At 36.0% G+C, this 18,028-nt stretch overlaps 1 protein-coding gene across 1 annotated transcript in view; it reads right to left on the reverse strand.

Moving 5' to 3' along the window:
* Window positions 1-18,028, reverse strand: part of USH2A (usherin) — a 1,059,501-nt gene that overhangs the window by 310,731 nt on the left and 730,742 nt on the right. The window contains exons 44-46 of the mRNA XM_044674959.1: window positions 13,861-14,070; window positions 12,311-12,513; window positions 8,341-8,453 (exon numbers count right to left, since the gene is read on the reverse strand). Coding sequence (XP_044530894.1) covers window positions 8,341-8,453; window positions 12,311-12,513; window positions 13,861-14,070 — 526 coding nt within the window. The remainder of the gene's footprint in view (window positions 1-8,340; window positions 8,454-12,310; window positions 12,514-13,860; window positions 14,071-18,028) is intronic.

The following is an 18,028-nucleotide window of genomic DNA, read 5'->3' on the forward strand; positions in this document are numbered from 1 at the left end:
ATTCTAATATCTGATAATTTTTAGAATAGCAGTAAATCTAGGAATTTGAATCTACTGCGTTGATTCCTCAAATAGGTGGTGACAGAGTTGGGAAAAATCATTTCTAGCTCACTGTAAAAAGTTAAAGAAACAAATTTCATTGGAGCAAGCTGGAATTTTTAGAATAAATTTTGTTTTCCTAAAAGTTTAGAATAGAAACACAGAAGGCAACCACCTGATAGAAGGAGCAAAGGGCATCATCTGATGTTGCTTCTAAAGTATTGTTTGAAGTTTGTCACCAGATTGTTATCCATTGCCATTCTGATCACTTAAGTCTCCAAAGCACTTAGGGTGATCCATTGCCACAAAGAGAGTGCTCCAAGATCTTAGGAGACACCTTTCCACTGTATTCCCCTTGTCCTACCCAAAACCACATTGTCATTTTGTGGTAGAATAAGAAATTTACAATGTTACAATTAGACTATCTTTTCCTATACTGTTCTGCAGTTTATTGGGCCATTTTTCCTTTTTGAAAGTTACCAGTAGTGACATAACCATATCATCTTCAAGAAGGAGTTGCTGAAAAAAGTGGGGATGGGTTTATACCACCTCCAGTTAGGTAACTAAAATTAAAATACACCCAGAGCCTGTGTGGTATTTTCTGCAATGAAGCTGGAATCACCTTAATTTTCTTATAGAATTTTGGTTTCAAATTTCTTTTTCACACTTCTACCCATATCATTCCTGTATTCTTACAATTATAGTCTTATCCCTATTTCTTTCCCCTTCTCACACTCTGCAGTGTGATCTTCCTAGCTGACCAATACCTTAAGGAACTGTAAGCTATTCTTCCCCAACTATTATACTTGCAGTCACAGAATCAGAGAATCTTAGAGTTGGTAGGGACCTCAGGGATTATCTGATCTAATCGATGCATGATCAAGCAACTTTTCCACAAAATCCTTGCCAAGGCTTTATCTATTCTTTGCTTGAAGGCATTAAAAGGAAAATCATTGGCCTCCAGAGGTAGCCAATTTCAGTTTTGTTTAGCTTTAATTATTAGGAAGTTTAGCCTGACATAGAGCCTAGATTTCCCCTTTGTAATTTATACTATCACTATATCTAAGCTAGAAGTAGCCATGGATTCACTCACTTTACTCCCCAGTCATCTTCTTGCCAGTTGCATTGGTGCTATGCATATGTCTCCACCATATTTTATCCCCCTTTGGTTCTGGAACCATAAATACATCAATAATACCATTATTACAATTCTTCGAATAATTTAAGTTCCTTAGAAATTACTTGTCAGTTCCATGAATATTTTAAAATTTCTCAATAGAATCTAGTGTGTATGTCACTTCTCAAGGATCTCATCACTTCCCTATGATCAAACAGTTGATTTTTGTCTGTTTTGGTCATCACCAATGCACTTGCAACTGGGCTGATGATTTTTTCTATCAGATTTTTAAAAAATAAGATGATTTTTCAAATCACAAAATTCCTACAAATAGTTGGAAGTTGCCCCATCAATCCTTTTTTTTTTTCTGAAACTACTGAATTCTGCTCTAAAAGATCCATAAAGATATTTTATTAACCAAAGCTCCCACATTGTAAAGCCTTCCTTCTCACACTGGTAGATGAACTGGCTGGATCTATTTTGTGAGAAGTACTGGGCTTGGAGTAGGAATATAGTCATAGGGACTTAACAGAATGAAGATTACAGGGATAGGTAGGCAGCTCAATGGCTCAGTGGATAGAGAGCCAGGCTAGAGATGGGAGGTCTTGGGTTCAAATCTAGTCTCAGGTATTTCCTCGCTGTGTGACCCAATAAGTCACTTAATCTCAGTTGCCTAGTCATTACTGATTCTGAGCCTGAAGGTAAAGGTTAAAAAATAATTATAGGTCAAAGGACTGATGAAGACATTCTATGCAGAATGTCTAGGTGAGATTGATAAGCAAATCCTCTATTTTTACTACATAATGGATAAATGCCTGACCACACACTTTGGGGAAGTCCTGAAGGAGTTATGGTAACTAATGACTATGATCATGAAAAAGACTGGAAAGTGTCCGTCAATATTCCTAATTAGTTATCTTTGTTGGTTAAGAATCTTGAAGTAAAAAAGAAGACATTATTTTCCGTAAAAAAGAAGATTTATTATTTTCTATAAAAAAGGGGACTTGTTATTTTCTGTAAAAAAGAGGATTTGTTATTATTTTTTGTAAAAATGAGGGTTTGTTATTATTTTCTATAAAAAAGAGGACTTGTTATTTTCAGTAAAAAAGAGGATTTGTTATTACTTTCCTTAAAAATGCAACCCAATTTTTCTAGTTATTAAAAATATTTAAGTCCTCCAAATAGTTAAAAAAAAAAAGTTAACAAGGTAGCTCAGTGGTCACTGGGAGCAACAGAAGAGAAGTGGGGCTAGTTATATTGAGACGGCTTAATTCCCATTTATACAATATAGAAAAGCCAAGAGCCTCAAAACTTGGCATCAACTTTTTTTCAAATAATAAAGGCAAACTATTTGTTCCTGAGCTGACCTTTGGTGCCATACTTCAGCCTGCAGGTGAATTATTAACTCCCAAATAAAAGGGGATTTATAATGGCAATTGTGGTCTAACCTTCATTTAGAAGTGCCCAGACTGCATTGCTATCATAAAGACTTCCAAAAAGTTGGTAGGCAAAATTATCATTTATGTCATTCGGTACCTGGAGGCAAATTTTAAAACAATTATTTGTGAATGCTACAAAGACACGATCCTCAGCTTTCTCATCAATAATACAGCCCCAAACTGATGTGAAATGAAAGAACCTGCTCGGGCCCCAATTAAAGGCAATAAATGGTACGATCTGCCTCCTCTTTCTGCTTTCCCCTGAGCACGGAGTCTAGAAATCATACATTTTGGTCTTCTGGCAGTTATGTATTAAAATGTCCTCCTTGTTTATACAAACGGGTATTCATTTCCAGGCTTATCCCTTTACAGAGAATAAATAAGTGAAATTCATATGCAGCCCAGTGCCCAGTGAAGCTGTCAGCTGTGGTGTTTGTCATATTTCAATCAAAGCCCAAGCCAGCCAGCCATCGCTATACTGCACAGTCCCTACCTACTCGAGGACCAGAATTAATGAATTAGCTATTGATTAAATTCCACTCTAGCAAATCCACCATGGCAAATAAATGAACTACCCAGGGCACGTGTAGGCCATGGCCAGACATGTCCGGGCAATCGATCTGTAGTTAGTATTCATTTGGGATATAAGAACAGCTGATGATAATATGACAAGTAGGGAAAGAGGCAATATAGAAACGGTGCCTATCTCTGAAGAAAGGGATGATAAACGGCGAGGATATGTCTTTTTACATTCATATGTTTTGACATTTTCTTGTTTGTATATTTAATAGCAGAAATACATCTTACTTTTTTTTTTGCCAAAATGAATACAAAAGCAGCTCTAAATGAAACAAAGATGAGAAGCAGAATTGAGTTTTTATCATAAAAAAAAAAAACAAAAAAAAAAACTTTGATTATATCCCGAAATAGCTGGTTTAAGTCTACACAAGAAATATATTTTACCAAAACCCAAAATGGAAAGTCAAGGAAGGTGCAGAATATAAAAGGAAGCAGGGAAAATTTACAATCTGTGGAATTGGGTTCAAATCCTGATTCTACCACTACCTGCGTGAATTTGGATAAATCAGTTTATTCCTTTGGCCCCTTGGCTTTCTCATTTGCAAAATTAAGGGGTTGGGGTGGATGAAAAATAATAGCTATCATTTATAGAGTACCTGATGACTTTGCAATTCGGCTTACTTAAATCCAATACACATGCAAGTCAAGACATCTCCTCATGCTGACATTGGTCTTCTTCAAAATGTGCATAATATAAGTATTAAGCATCATATTAAACATAATAATAATATATTTAATAATATATCATGCATGATATAATATGAATATTAAATAAATATAAATTTTAACCAATTCATTCATCACAACAACTTTGAGAGATTGGTGCTATTATTTTCCCCAGATGATAGATAGGGAAATGGAGAAAATCAGAAGGTGAGTGACTTGCCCAGGGCTACACAGCTAATGAGTCTGAGGCTATATCTGAATTCAGGTCTTCTGACTCCAAACCCAGTGTTCTTATAGCTTTAAATCTCTAAGCCTATGAATATATAAGAATGACGAAAACCAAAAATCAGAATCATTTAAAGGGATATAGTGGTAAATCCGGTGATATGGCATTTTTCAGAAGGCTTCCACACTTGGTTTTTTTTGTTGTTAAAATCAAGAGGTTCCCCTCGCACCCCAAGAGAAACGTAACTAACAAGTACACATTGCCAGAAGTGTAATGAAATTACACCAACAATAACATGCACACAGGAGGGTAACTGCTTTAGTGTTTGGTGTAATTTGGATAAATGGTTTGGCAGCCTCTCCTCGCTAGTTATAGTCAGGCTTTTGGAAAATGGAGCTTCGCGATCATAGATCTTTTGAAGAAAAGGAAGCTGCTGCATGCCAATAACTGGTTGTGGCTCCCATTTGCCAATCTTATTCTAGTTTTGCTACTGAAAAAAAATTGCCAATAACACTAGGAGAAATGGAAAGGAAAAATAAAGTGTGGCGTGGAGATTTCCAAATAAGTTCTTTTAGGTGTTCAGAGTTTTGGGAGATATTTGAAAGAATCACAGAAACAGAGATGCTTAATATTAAGACTGGAAAGAGAATATAAATCATCTAATCTAACCCTTTCATTTCAGAAAGGGGGCAACCAGGGCCTGGATAATATAAATTATTTACTTGGAGGTAAAAAGACCCAGCTGAAAGTAAAACTTGTCTCTTTCTGACTCCTATTTCACTGCTGTGACATGGAAGTCCATTATTACTGTATGACTGGAATGTTCTTTTTATTTCCTTGTCAGGCTCTATTTAGTATCCTAAATTAATGATAATTATTATTCTTGTAAAAACTTCTGCTGTTTAAGGATAAATTTATAATACCCATAATAATTCACTCACACACTCAAAAATAACAATAAAAGGGGGTAGCTTCGTGCCTCAGTGAATTGAGAATCAGGTCTAGTGAGGGAAGTCCTGGGTTCAATTCCGGCCTCAGACACTTCCTAGCTGGGTGTTCCTGGACAAGTCACTTACCTCCCATTGCCTAGTCCCTTACCACTCTTCTGCCTTCAAACCAATATGCAAAATTGATTCTAAGATGTAAAGTAAGGGTTTAAAAACATTAAAAATAATAATAAAAGTTATTGCTCAGGGAGCAGCTAGGTGGTTTAGGATTGAAAGCCAGGCCCAGATATGGGAGGGTCTGGGTTCAAATCTGGCCTCAGATACTTCCTAGCTATATGACCCTGGGCAAGTCACTTAACCCCCATTGCCTGGCCCTCATCATTCTTCTGCCTTGGAACCAACACACAGTATTGATTCTAAGATGGAAGGCAAGAGTTCAATTTTATTTTAATTCTCCCAAATCTCACCCATGTAAACAAATGCTTTGAATTGAGACTCTAGACTCTTCTTTAGGGGAGGGTTAGACTAGATGGTGAAATAGAATGGTATATTTGGAGTTAAAAGACTTTAGTTCAATTCTGACTTCAGACCCTCTGTTTGTCCCAGTCACCTCATTGGTAAGATGGAGAAAATAGCACGTATTTTGCAGAATTGTTGTGAAGATCAAATGAGATAATATTTATAAAACACTTTGTATACTTTAAAGTGCTATAGAAATGTTAGCTTTTATTTTATTTTGCTATTTAAAGAAGTCAATAGAGTAAAAAAAATGTTACTTTCCCCTCATATACTCATATAATCAGCTATGAGAAACTCCTTTAAAGGAAAAATTATCCTGGAAGGGAAATGGATAATGAAGATATTTAATCATTTCTTTTTCTTTTTTTGCTACCAGATTATCTGTACTGTGGATTAATGTAAGATTAAAATTAGTGTAATACTTGGAGTTATTGGATATTAATTTTAATCTTACATTAACCACAGGTAGTAAAAGAGACATTCCAAGTTCCTAATCAGTCATGCAATCAGTTTGGATTGAGGTTATTGGGGGAATGGGGTTTCCTTTTGAAGAAAAGAGTCAATTTAATTATACTCACAAGTGGACATCCGGGACAATGGTCAGCACGGACCTTCATTGTTGGGTTGTGGTGAATGGGGTCAGTCTTGTAGAATGGATTGACAAAGTCACTGATTCAGATCTTGTATGGCCTGATAGAATATGTGTGTATTTCCCTATAGTCTTCCACTGTTCCCCATTTCTGTCTCTGTCCTATAGCCAGACCACTGGCTTTCATATCAAGTTTCTCAGCCCAAACTGGAGTGGCTCACATAGGGCATATTATTCAGGTTGCATAATCTATGCAGGCTCTCTTAATTCCATAATGGCTTCTGGAATAGCTGCCACCCCTGACCTCCTACATTAATGCCAATCATGGAAATCAGTAAATGTTTACTGATCATTTGCTTCATTCTCATCATGGTGCAAGGCAGGCCTGAAGACATGGCCCCTGATTTCAAGGAGCTTACAATCAGTTTATCTGTGTTGTTTCCCTCTGAATAATCCTGATTCTTCCTTTTTTTCTTAAACCCTTACGTTCCATATTTGAATCAATGCTATGAATTGGTTCTAAAGCAGAAGAGCAGTAAGGGATAGGCATTTTGCCCATTTTCATACACCTAAGAAGTGTCTGAGGCCAGATTTGAACCTAGGATATCCCAACTCTAGCCTTGGCTCTCGATCCACTGAGACACTTAGCTACTCCTTCCCTCCTATTCTTATTGATTGGTCCAGTAAACAATAACCAACTAGGGAAAAGAGAACTTCACAGTTTCAGACTGGGGAACTCTATAAAGGAATTTATTGTTCTATCACAGATTAATCAATTTATACAACATGACAGAAAATGCAACCAAAGTTAGTAGTGGAATATTCTTAATTTGTCTTCACAGTTAACTCAATATGATGGGTTGAAGTGACTCTATTCCCCATCGATCTGTGTAGAACTGGAAGTTAAATTTCATTTCTTGAAAACTAAAGATATACTGGTCAAAACTCAAATACTCATGTTTCAGAAATTCTAGGAATCACGGGACACTGGGACCAAAAGAGAGATGCTAATGGTACTGGTAGCATTGATATGGGTGATTCAAATATATCGATTTTCTCCTGCAATTGAAAATTCAACTAACATCTATTAAGTATCTGCCATGTGAAGTTATTTCACAGAGCACTTGGGATAGGAAGATGAAAAGCAATATGGTCCCTGTGGTTTTAGAATAAAATGGATATTTAGCTTTACAGAAGGATTCATCATAGAATTCCTTTAAAGAAGATCATAAAAGAAGAATATTTAGACCTGGAAAAGAACTTAGAGATCATCTAATCCAATTCCCTCACTTTATACCTTAAGAAAGTGAGATATAGAAAGGTTAAATGACTTGTCCAGTGTCATGTAGTTAATAAATAGCATAGCCAATGTTTAAACTTACATCAATAGGGAATTTGTCTCCAACCTTCAGGAGCTGGCTTGCAGATCATTAACTCCTTGAGAAAAGGGGGCAGGGGAATGGTTAGACAAAGGAGGAAGTTCAGATCTTAAAAATTAAGGTCTCTACCACTTGGGATCCAATTAGAGGGAAAGGAAACAACATGGCATCATGGAAAAGCAGAAAAAAACACTCTAATGAACTGAGTTTGAATTTTGATTTCATTATTCGCCACTTGTTTAATGTTCGGTAAATCACTTAGATTTCTCATACATAAAATGGAGACAATTATCCCAATACTCCTGACCTCACTGTGTTATTTGGGGGATCAAATGAGAATGGATAATATGTAAGCATTTTGTGTTAAGCCCATGTGGCCTTTTGCTGCTGTTGTTATATGGTAAATCTGGGCATTTGGGTGAAGCAGTGGATAGAGTGCCAGGCGTAGAATCAGAAAGACCCAGCTTTCTGAGTTCATATCTTGGATTAGGGGTTTACTAGTTGTGAGACCCTGGGCAAGTCAATTAACTCTGTTTGCCTGGGTTTACTTATATGTCAAATGAGCTGGAGAAGGAAATGGCAAACCACCCCAATATTTTTGGCAAGAAAACCCTAGATGAGGTCATAAAGAAGTGGACACAAGTGAAACAAAACCCAAAATGGTAAATCTGAATTATATTTAACTTTATCATAGCATGTCTATGGAATAATACTAAGTTCTATTAACCGTACTGGTGGCTGCCACATAATGGTCTATATGGGAACAGAGGTATAAATAATAGAATAATGCTCTAGTATATAATTAAGATTAATTCTGCCAACTAAAACATGAAATTGTACCTTGAGCTGATTATGTGTATTTTGGGTGCTGCTATCTCACATGGAGTATCTTCTACAGTCGTGATTTTAGTTCCTTGGCTCTTCACACAAGCATATTTGGTACAGACTTCAACCTGTAAGAAGTGGTTAAGTGATTATATTCAGCATCTTTTCAGTGCCACAGACTTGTAGGGAATTAATTCTGCCCTCATTCAGGAAGTATTTCATAATGTCATGCATTCTCTGGGTGCTTAGTAAATAATAGTTTTTGATGGCAATCTTCTTTAGTGAGGTGAGTACATATCAGAGGTCAGAACTGGGCCCATCACAATTTCCTCAATCCTTAACATGGTGCTGTTTAGTCCCTGGATTGCTCCCACTCAAAGAAAGAAAGACATTAATCTACTCTGAGCAGACTCAAAGAACGAAAGATGCCTAGGCAACATTTTGCAAGCATAATAGGTTATCACTACATACCACTCTCTAGATCTATAACCAAAGTAGGGTAATGATGATATCTTCCGTAAGACTTGACATTTTACAATAAATAGCTTCAATGCTAATGTGGACTAGAAGAAAAATGAAGCCTTGAGAGGCTCCCTACTATGGCTCAGCTATTTTATATCCATTTGTTCCAGCTGCAATTGTATTTTTACTCTAATCGCAGCAGAAAATCATCATTCACCCCCTTAATTCTGTGACTTTATCTGAATAAAAACCAAGGAGGATGGAATAACTGATAATTGGAAATGGGCCCCATCAGGCATTAGCACACAAAAGTAACACAATTTGTAAGAAGGAAGAAAGGCAAAGAACCATGTTAATAAATTAATGAAGGAAAAGAGAGAAGGAGAGAAAGAGAGGGAAGGAGAGGAGGAAAAGGAGCAGAAAGAGGGAGGGAGAGAGTTAGAGGGCAAGGGAGAGAAAGAGATGACTAGAGGGGAAAGGAAGAGAGGAGAGAGAAGAGTATTGAGGAGAATAGGAGGCAAGGATAAGAGTAGAGAAAAGAGGAGAGGTGAGAAAAGAAGAGGAAGGACGAGAGGAGTTTGGAAATGAGGATAGAAGAAATGAGAAGAAGAAAGGAACATTATTACTCTAAAGTGACAGATGTTGAGGGGAATCAGGGAGGGAGAGGAACAGATGAAGAGAGAGAGAGACAGACAGAGAGACAGAGACAGTCAGCAGAGATAGAGACAGTCAGCAGAGATAGAGACAGAGAGGAACTATAAATCTCCCTAAGGCACACAGATAGAGAGATTTAGAAAGAGATAAAAGAGAGCCAAACTATGTCCAGAGCTAAAACTAAACTACTGAAGCAGGAAGAAACTGGAGTAGACCAAAGGGTCCTGAAAAAACTGAACATTAATACTGATTTTCTCTAAATGAAGTGGTTCTGTTTTTGTTGCTATTTAAAATCCAAATGTGTTTCTCTTGATTTTCAAAGTCATCATATTCATATAGGAAATGTGTGCTTTCAGTTGGGGCAGGAATAGACATATCCATTATAGTTTTCTACCATTATTTATATCTTGTGGCAAACTGGAGCAACTTTTAGAACCTAAGCAAACTACCAAGATAATCTGTTTAGAGTGGTCTAAGAGAATTAAACCTAATCTAAAGAGAAGGTTTATATATGCACATATATATGTACATATACATATATATATATATACTTTAATAGAATTAAAAATCAGAAGATCTAATTAGTATTAATAGAGGTAAACCATGTTACAGATATTCAGGAAGCTTACCACATTAACTAAATATTAATAAAGTCACCTACAAGCAAATGTTTCTTACAGAGGTCTACATTTGGACTGTACAGGGATGTGTGAAGACCTCTTTCATCTATAACCAACCACTGGAAAGAGTCTCTAATCTATTGACATTTCATATTCCATATGCAGGTTCCAAACCCAAATATAACTTTCTTTTTTAAAAATGGATATAAAACAATTCAGATTTATAGATGGAGATGAATATTATCCCTATTACAAAGGAATTCTTCACTTGTTAAAAGGAATGCTTCAAATAGCCAGCTCCCTGGGCATGTTTAAATGTCTGTTTATAAATCATTAATGGCCTAATGATTTTCTGAAAATCATTTTCCAAGCCACAAGGAACGTTAGTGAGTAGGTCCTGGTTTTCAAATTCTATTAATTGTGTAAACATTATATATAGCTGTTGAACTATACCACTTATTTTTGATGTTAATCATTTTATGCTTACCATATACTGCCTTGTATTGTTAATTATCTTTTTATCATGTCATAGAGTAATATGTCTTATTTCTCAAGATGGCATGTAAATTCCTTGAGGGCATGGACCATGTCTTATGCTTCTCTGGATCCTCAACAACAATTTGTCCAAAGTAGTTGCTCAATAAATATCTGATTATTGTTGATTGAATGTTTTTTTTTGTTTGTTTTTTTTTTTTTTTTTGGAGCCCTTACTTTCTGTTTTAGAATCAATTCTGTGTTTTGATTACAAGGCTGGAAAGCGATAAGGGCTAGGCAAATGGGGTTAAGTTCCTTGCCCAGAGTCATACAGCTGAGAAGTTGCTGAGGTCATATTTGAACCCAGGACCTCCCATATCTAGGCCTGGCTTTCAAACCACTGAACCACCCCACCACCCCCTGAATGTTTGTTTGATATGAGAATAAAATAGTTCTAAGTACTGAATTTTCCTTTCCTATTTTACTTCATAGGTTGTGTCTGATGCATAATATTACAACTTTAGCCCTGGAAGGGACCTTGGAAACAATTTTATCCAACTCTTTTATTTTTATGGTTGATGAAATTGAGGTCCCAGAGGTTAAGTGATTTGTTGACAATCATAATATTAAATTGCAGCAAAAAGCTAGAACTAAAACTAAGGTCTCCTTACTTAAAATCCAGTATTCTTTTCACTGAGGTAGTGAGGTGGCAGAGTGGATAGAGTACTGGATTTGGAGTCAAGAATACCTGGGTTCAAATCCAATTTCAGATACCTCGTAGTTCTATGGCTCTGGGCAAGTCATTTAGTCTCTGTCTTTCTCAGTTTCCTTAACTCTAAAAGGAGATCATAACAGCACTTACCTCACAGGGTTGTAAGAATTAAATGAAATAACAGTAAAATTTTTAAATTTTAAATTAAATTAAAAATTAAAAATCTCTATAGATAGATAAATGGAGAGAAAGATTTATTTATTACTTTGTAGCAAGAACTGTGTTACTATATCATATTGCTTCCCTTTTCATTTTAGCATTAGATGATAAACTCATGGAGGGCAGGAAATATGCTTTTCTGAGTTTGGATTTCATAAAGGTGAAATGTTGATTTGATTATGAACTGTATTAATTGGGTCCAAGTGACAGACTGACTTGTACACTACAGAAGCATCTCTGGTTGCTTTTTATTAGTGAAAAGTCCATTCGGACTCCCTTGATTTTCAGAGATAGCTGAGGATCGTAGGAGTTAAGGGACTTCCCAAAGTCTCTCAGGGAGGAAGCCACAGGTCCAGAATGGCCACTCATGGTCTTTTTAACTAAGCCCAGATCCAAAGCCCTTTCCTATTCCCTGCCACTATACACTTCGTAGCCCTTCTAACAGGGGCAACAGTCGAACACAGGTAAGAGAATAAGATCGCTTCCAAATGGGCAGCGGTGTTGCTCAGCTGTCATCAAGCACCCACAGCAGCCAAAGCACCCAGAAGGGAGGTACTTTGTTTGGTGGGAACTTCTCTCAATAATTGGGAGCCTTCATTTTTGCCTGGCTCGAAAAAAAAAATATCATCATCTCAGTCTTTTTATATCCACATCATCTTCTCTGCAGAGACCCAAATGTTTGCCCAAAAGCAAGTCAATTTAATCTCAATCAGTTTCCCTCTTTTCCTGCCCCCAGATACCCCTTTACCCAATCAAGACAAAAAGATATCCACCTTGAGACACAGGCCAGCATGTTTTATTTATGATACCCACAAGCTTAACTATCAAAAAGCAATGTTCTAACCTGGATGTCATAGATAGTGAATGGAGACAGGTCTCCCAGAACGAAAGACCCAGGCGCATTCATGCCAGTCTTGTAAAGCTTATTATTTACATAGACTGAATACTCAGTGACAACACCATTTGGGTTGGAAGGCGATGTCCAGATGACACGTACAGCTGTACTGTTGATGATGACAACCTCTGGAGGAAGCATGCCCTGAGGCTCTAGAATTAAAGAAAAAAAAACTGAATAAACTCCAGCTGTCTCTAAAAAAGCACTTGTTTAACTAAATCCAGATTAGTAATTAGGTTTAGCAAAGGGTTCCCTGCTTATCTGCTTTGCTCTGATGAAGTTATCACAGTCTGTAGTCCTCTGTAAATTGGCTTATTATACTCTCAGTTAGAAACCATGAGAACTGGTGGTAAAATGCTTTATACCACCAGCGTAGTGTTAATCTTCAGTGAAATGTGGCCAGTGGGATGTGATGATAAATTATTCACCCATCGGCACTGCCAACACATATCTATTATCTACCTCTTCTTTGCCATCCTTTCACCTCCCAGGGTTAATTTTTTTTAATACTCCCTATACAAAAAATACAACTCAAATATATTGCATCTAGAGGAAAATTTAAAAAAAATCATTGCTATTACCAGGCTCGTAACTTAAGAGATATGAAGTAATAATACAATATTGTCATTATGTAAATGATTTTGAATGTTGATTACCATAGGTAATGATGAAATCTAACACTAGAAAAAACTTGCTTAGCGTTAAATTACACAATTATTCAAGCGTGTCAGAAATAACTATACAAAGACCTATTTTTTATCATAAGAACCCATCTTAACTAGTTGAAAAATTGTCCTTGTGATCAATTCTATTTCATAAACAAAAGGTGCTGACCTTTGACACCACAAAGGGAAATGAGATCTGCACTTAAAGTGCTCTGTTAATGACCTGGAACACTTGCTTGGGAGGTAATGATATTATAATGTTTATAATGAGACTTTATAAAGCAAAAAAGATTAGAAAGCCCATTCCTGCCACATTTCAGATTCACGAGTTGCTTCTCTACTCCCTCCCTCTTGCTAACTGGCTTGGAAATGACTCATGGGCAAATTTTCTCTGTGGCTGAACTTCCACCTCTATTTCTGGTGACTCAGGGAAGGCACTGCATTTGCTTGTGTCAGAAACCCACTGCTTCATGGAGTACATCTCTTTTAAAAACCATTAATTTTTTCAAAATGCTACCATTTGTTGACATGAAATCAGTTTCAAACTTAGTATACAACAGCCTCAGTTCACCAAGTAAGAAGGGAACAAACTGGGCTAATAACCTATTATTAAAGCTTTGTGCTTCAGTTTTAGTGGGATGGCTTATTGATTTGCCACTTGACAGCAGCTAGCACTTAAGCATTTTAGTTTCTCCCCCTCCCACCCCAACCCTTCCTTTCCCCTCTAATACCGGAAATTTTATAATGGAAGGATGACTGATCTCAACCTCGACAAAAATCAATCAACTTCATTCCCATATCTGAAGCCAAGCAGTCCTAAGGCTCTAGACCCACCTCCATCCCGAGTGGTCACATGTAGTACTTCACTGTTGATGCTGTGGGCTCCGTTGAAAACACAAATAAAAATCTGATACTCTGTGTTTGGTTTTAAGTCACCAATTACAAAACAGTTTACATCAGGCAAGATTTTCAGTGACTCATTCGATGTAGCAGAACTCCAGATGAGGGTATAATATTCAACATCGCCTTGTAAATCTGTCAGGGCTGTTAAAGAATCAACGCAATACTTTATAAATGTGGTTAATCCTAGCAGTGTACTGGAAAAAAGTCCATACTGTATGAATTTCTTGCATCTGAGAAAGTTATCTCTGGGGAAGCTTGGAATGGGAGACTAAGTAATTCTTTGTACTATCATTAGAATTCTTAAAAATAATAACAACCTTTATTTTTTTTTTCTCCAGGATACTTTGGTCCTATTCATATAATTGACATTTCTCATCTGAGGCAGTCGACAATTCAACTTTCCTTTAAAAAATCATTTTGTACATTTGTTTTATCAATAAAATTAAGAGAGATCAAAAGCTATAATTGTGGGGAAAGGAACAATAAAATAAATACTGCTCATGGAATGACTTATGAATATAATCTTTATTATTTAATGTCTCTTCTGGCAGAACAGGCTATCTACTCCATAAACTCCTAGATTTTAAGGTCTAATTTAAAGCATAAACAAATTTTACTAAATTATAATTTAGGTATCTACAAAGAAGAACATTTTAAAAAGGACTTATTTTACATCAATGTGCAATTTGTTTACCCTGAAAACTTGGCTCACTAGGTTCCCAGGGGGTATCTTTGATATTTTCCCCAAGTTTCTCACTTTTGAGTACAATCCATTTGTCTTTCTAATGACAAAGAGATGCTTTCAAAGGATGCTTCATTACCCCACAAATGTATTTACCTATTGCCTTCATATGTTGCCTATGCAGCACTTTCTTTGCAAGTCACCTTTTCTGATTCTATCATCTCCTTACAAGGCTTTAAAAAGACCATCAAATAGGTGGAAACATTTCTAAAATTTGAAGGATTATACTGTTGTTAATAACTTCCTCAGCTTTGAGGGTTTAGACTCACCATGACCAAATTTTAACTGTGGTGGTGCAATTAGGTCTATGCACCATGGAACAATATTTAGAGGTCATTGAGAACATTCTCACTTCTACAGCAGCTAGAAACAACTGAGCTAAAAGAAGGAACAAAAATAATTAGGTAATATAATATACCCAATGACATGTATCCTAGCAGCTCAGCCTGATCCTAACCCACAACTATTATCTTTGCAAAGATGGTTTCCCAGAAATATCCTCACCTCTGTAGCCTTGTATCTTAGTGATGTCTCTCCCCTTCATGCACACCATGTTTATCTTAAAAAGTTAATTTAAGGAGTCCCTAGGTGCCAAATCTCACCATAGATGCTTATTAGCAATATGACTGTAGACAAATCTAAATGTGAAAACTTGTTTTAGATGAAAGTTCTGGTTCTTCTAATGTAATAGAATTTAAGTAGTATGAGGAATAAAGTCAATACTAATTACTAGTACTATTAATCATATAGGTCAATGTTTATTCCAAGAAAACTCATGGTAAACAAAGACAAAATTAGTCACCTCAAGTGAATTTGGTACACTACCGTGTACCAAAGGTTTTCCATTGTCACAATTTCATTCCTTTCAATTAAGATATTTTGTCCCTCTTAATGTGCAAATAATCCTGGGAGCAAAAGCACATTAAGGTATTATTGGCCATTAACATTTTAGCATGAATTATTTTATAAAACAATCTATGTGTATTTATTGAGGGTCTAGTGAAAGCATACTTTGATGAAGGCAAACAGAAAGATAGGTGTTGAGCATAGTTCATGGCCCTAGTAAGGAATTCTGTGCATCAGTTAGAAGGCATTAAGAGACAGAATATCAGTACACCCAAATATGCACTTTGCAACTATTTACCCATTTAGTGAAAAATAAAGAATGATAGTTAAGGCCCTTAAATCTGTCTTCAATTTTCATATTTAACATTTTTTCCTACTACTCACCTACATGCAACCCTCTGCTCCAGAAAATGAATTCTTCATTTTCATAAGATCATAAGACCTCTGAGGATATTCAGTCTAACTTCCTTATTTTATAGAACAATAACATTGAGGTCCAAGTAAGCTAACTGACCTGTCGAGTGTCATGAAAATTGTTAGTTTTGAGGTCAAATTGAATTCAGGTCACCCTAATTTTGAGTCCAGTGCTTCTTTCACAACATCATTCTTTGGTGGTGCCATTCTTCCCACCTGAAAAACTTTCCCCCTCCTTTTTTATCTTATAAATCTTGGGACTTTTTCAATTCCTATCCAACCTTGTAACTTCTCCATGAAATTTTCCCTCATTATTTCATGCCAATCCCTGCTTTTTCTAAACTTCACCCTTTATTGTCTGTTATACATCATATGCCTAATCATACACCTTATGACATAGACTTAATAGAACTAGGAGGGTGGAAAGGACCCTAGATATAATTTAGTCTATTTCCTTCATTATATATATTGAGAAAACAAAGTCCACAGTACTTAAATGATTTGTTCAAGGTCGGTTAGAGGCAGAACTAGAAATCGAATTTAGGTCCTCTAAAAGGCTTCTTCAATCAAACCAATTTTTTCTTTATTTTCTTTTTAATTTTTGGAAGATATTATACCACATATCCCATTGGCAGTAACACTCCTTCACTGTGTTTGTAAGCTAAACAGTCACTTTGTTTAAGCAAACACATTACAAAGTAAAAATAAAAGCCCCAAATAATGAACTGCATGTTCCATAACATACAAAAAATCCACTGCCTACTTAGTAGGTAAACTACCAACTCCTGACTATTTTGAATTGCTATTTAGCCCTTAAAATGTTATTTTACTTTTCATGTGTATCTATCTTGTCTGCTCAATTATACTGTCAGCTTCAAGAATGTGAGAATTTCTTTTTCATATATTGTATTAATTCCTGTATATTAGGAAGAATTACTGGGTATTCCTGTGTCTGTGATCTAGGTCATAAATACCATCTAGTTTTCTACTTTTATCATGTTCTTTGTCCTTAGATATCCCAAGGAATGTCTTGCTTTTTAATAGAATTTGCTAAGACAAGGGTTCTTTTCTTGTGGACATGACTATCCACTTCTATTTGGGGAAGGTTTAAGGATCTGATGGACCAACTCTTAATTAGTTATCACCAATTAAAGATATCTTGGAATGGTCAAGGGAGGGGCTGAATAATGAATTCCTAAAAATCAACTTATCAAACTCCTTGCCCTGGCTCAGGTTGTCCCTTGTTTTTGAGAGACTACCATGGAGACCTGTATCACTTTATTGGTTGATGCTTACCTAACCAATAATCCTGATATAATTAATAAACATATTCTTATACAAAAATCAGTCTTTCGAGATAATTCCAATCATAACAAGAGGAACAAATTAGAATATAAGTTAATGCTTCTCTATATTTCAATAGTTCATGAAACAGTACCACATATATAATAGATAATACTTGTTGAGTGAGTAGAAGGAATGAATGAATGAATGAATAAGTAAATAGGTGTACAGATGCTGCTCATTATATGATCTTTCAGTTAAAGTCAAATTCTCCAGCTTGATAGATAAATCAGAAAGTTGACCACATTGTTCTATTAATCTTAGTTCCTCTTCTGGATGAAGGGAAGCTCACTTCTTACAAATTATATATATATATACATATATATATATATACATAAAATCTACGTATATATGTGTACACACACATAGATAGATATTCATACATCTACATAACAAAATAACAATCAGAAAGAGAGATGGGAGAGAGGAAGAAAGAGAGAGAGAGAGAAAGAGAGAGAGAGAGAGAGAGAGAGAGAGAGAGAGAGAGAGAGAGAGAGAGAGAGAGAGAGAGAGAAAGGGGGAGAGGAAAAGAAGAGGGCTAGGAAAAGGGAAAGAGAGTTTGGGAGTGGGACTGAATTTTTAAATTTCTTTTAGGATAATAGAGTGTATACCCTTACCTGCCAACTATGTCCTACAAAGCAAAAAAACACAACAATTTAAAATTAATATTATTGGAAACGAGTGGCACTTTTTAGGCAAGAGGATAGCTAATTTACTTATTTGAATGCATTGTTCAAGGAAAGAAAATGATAA

The sequence above is a fragment of the Gracilinanus agilis genome, chromosome 4 (genome assembly GCF_016433145.1).
Source record: "Gracilinanus agilis isolate LMUSP501 chromosome 4, AgileGrace, whole genome shotgun sequence".
NCBI lineage: Eukaryota > Metazoa > Chordata > Mammalia > Didelphimorphia > Didelphidae > Gracilinanus > Gracilinanus agilis.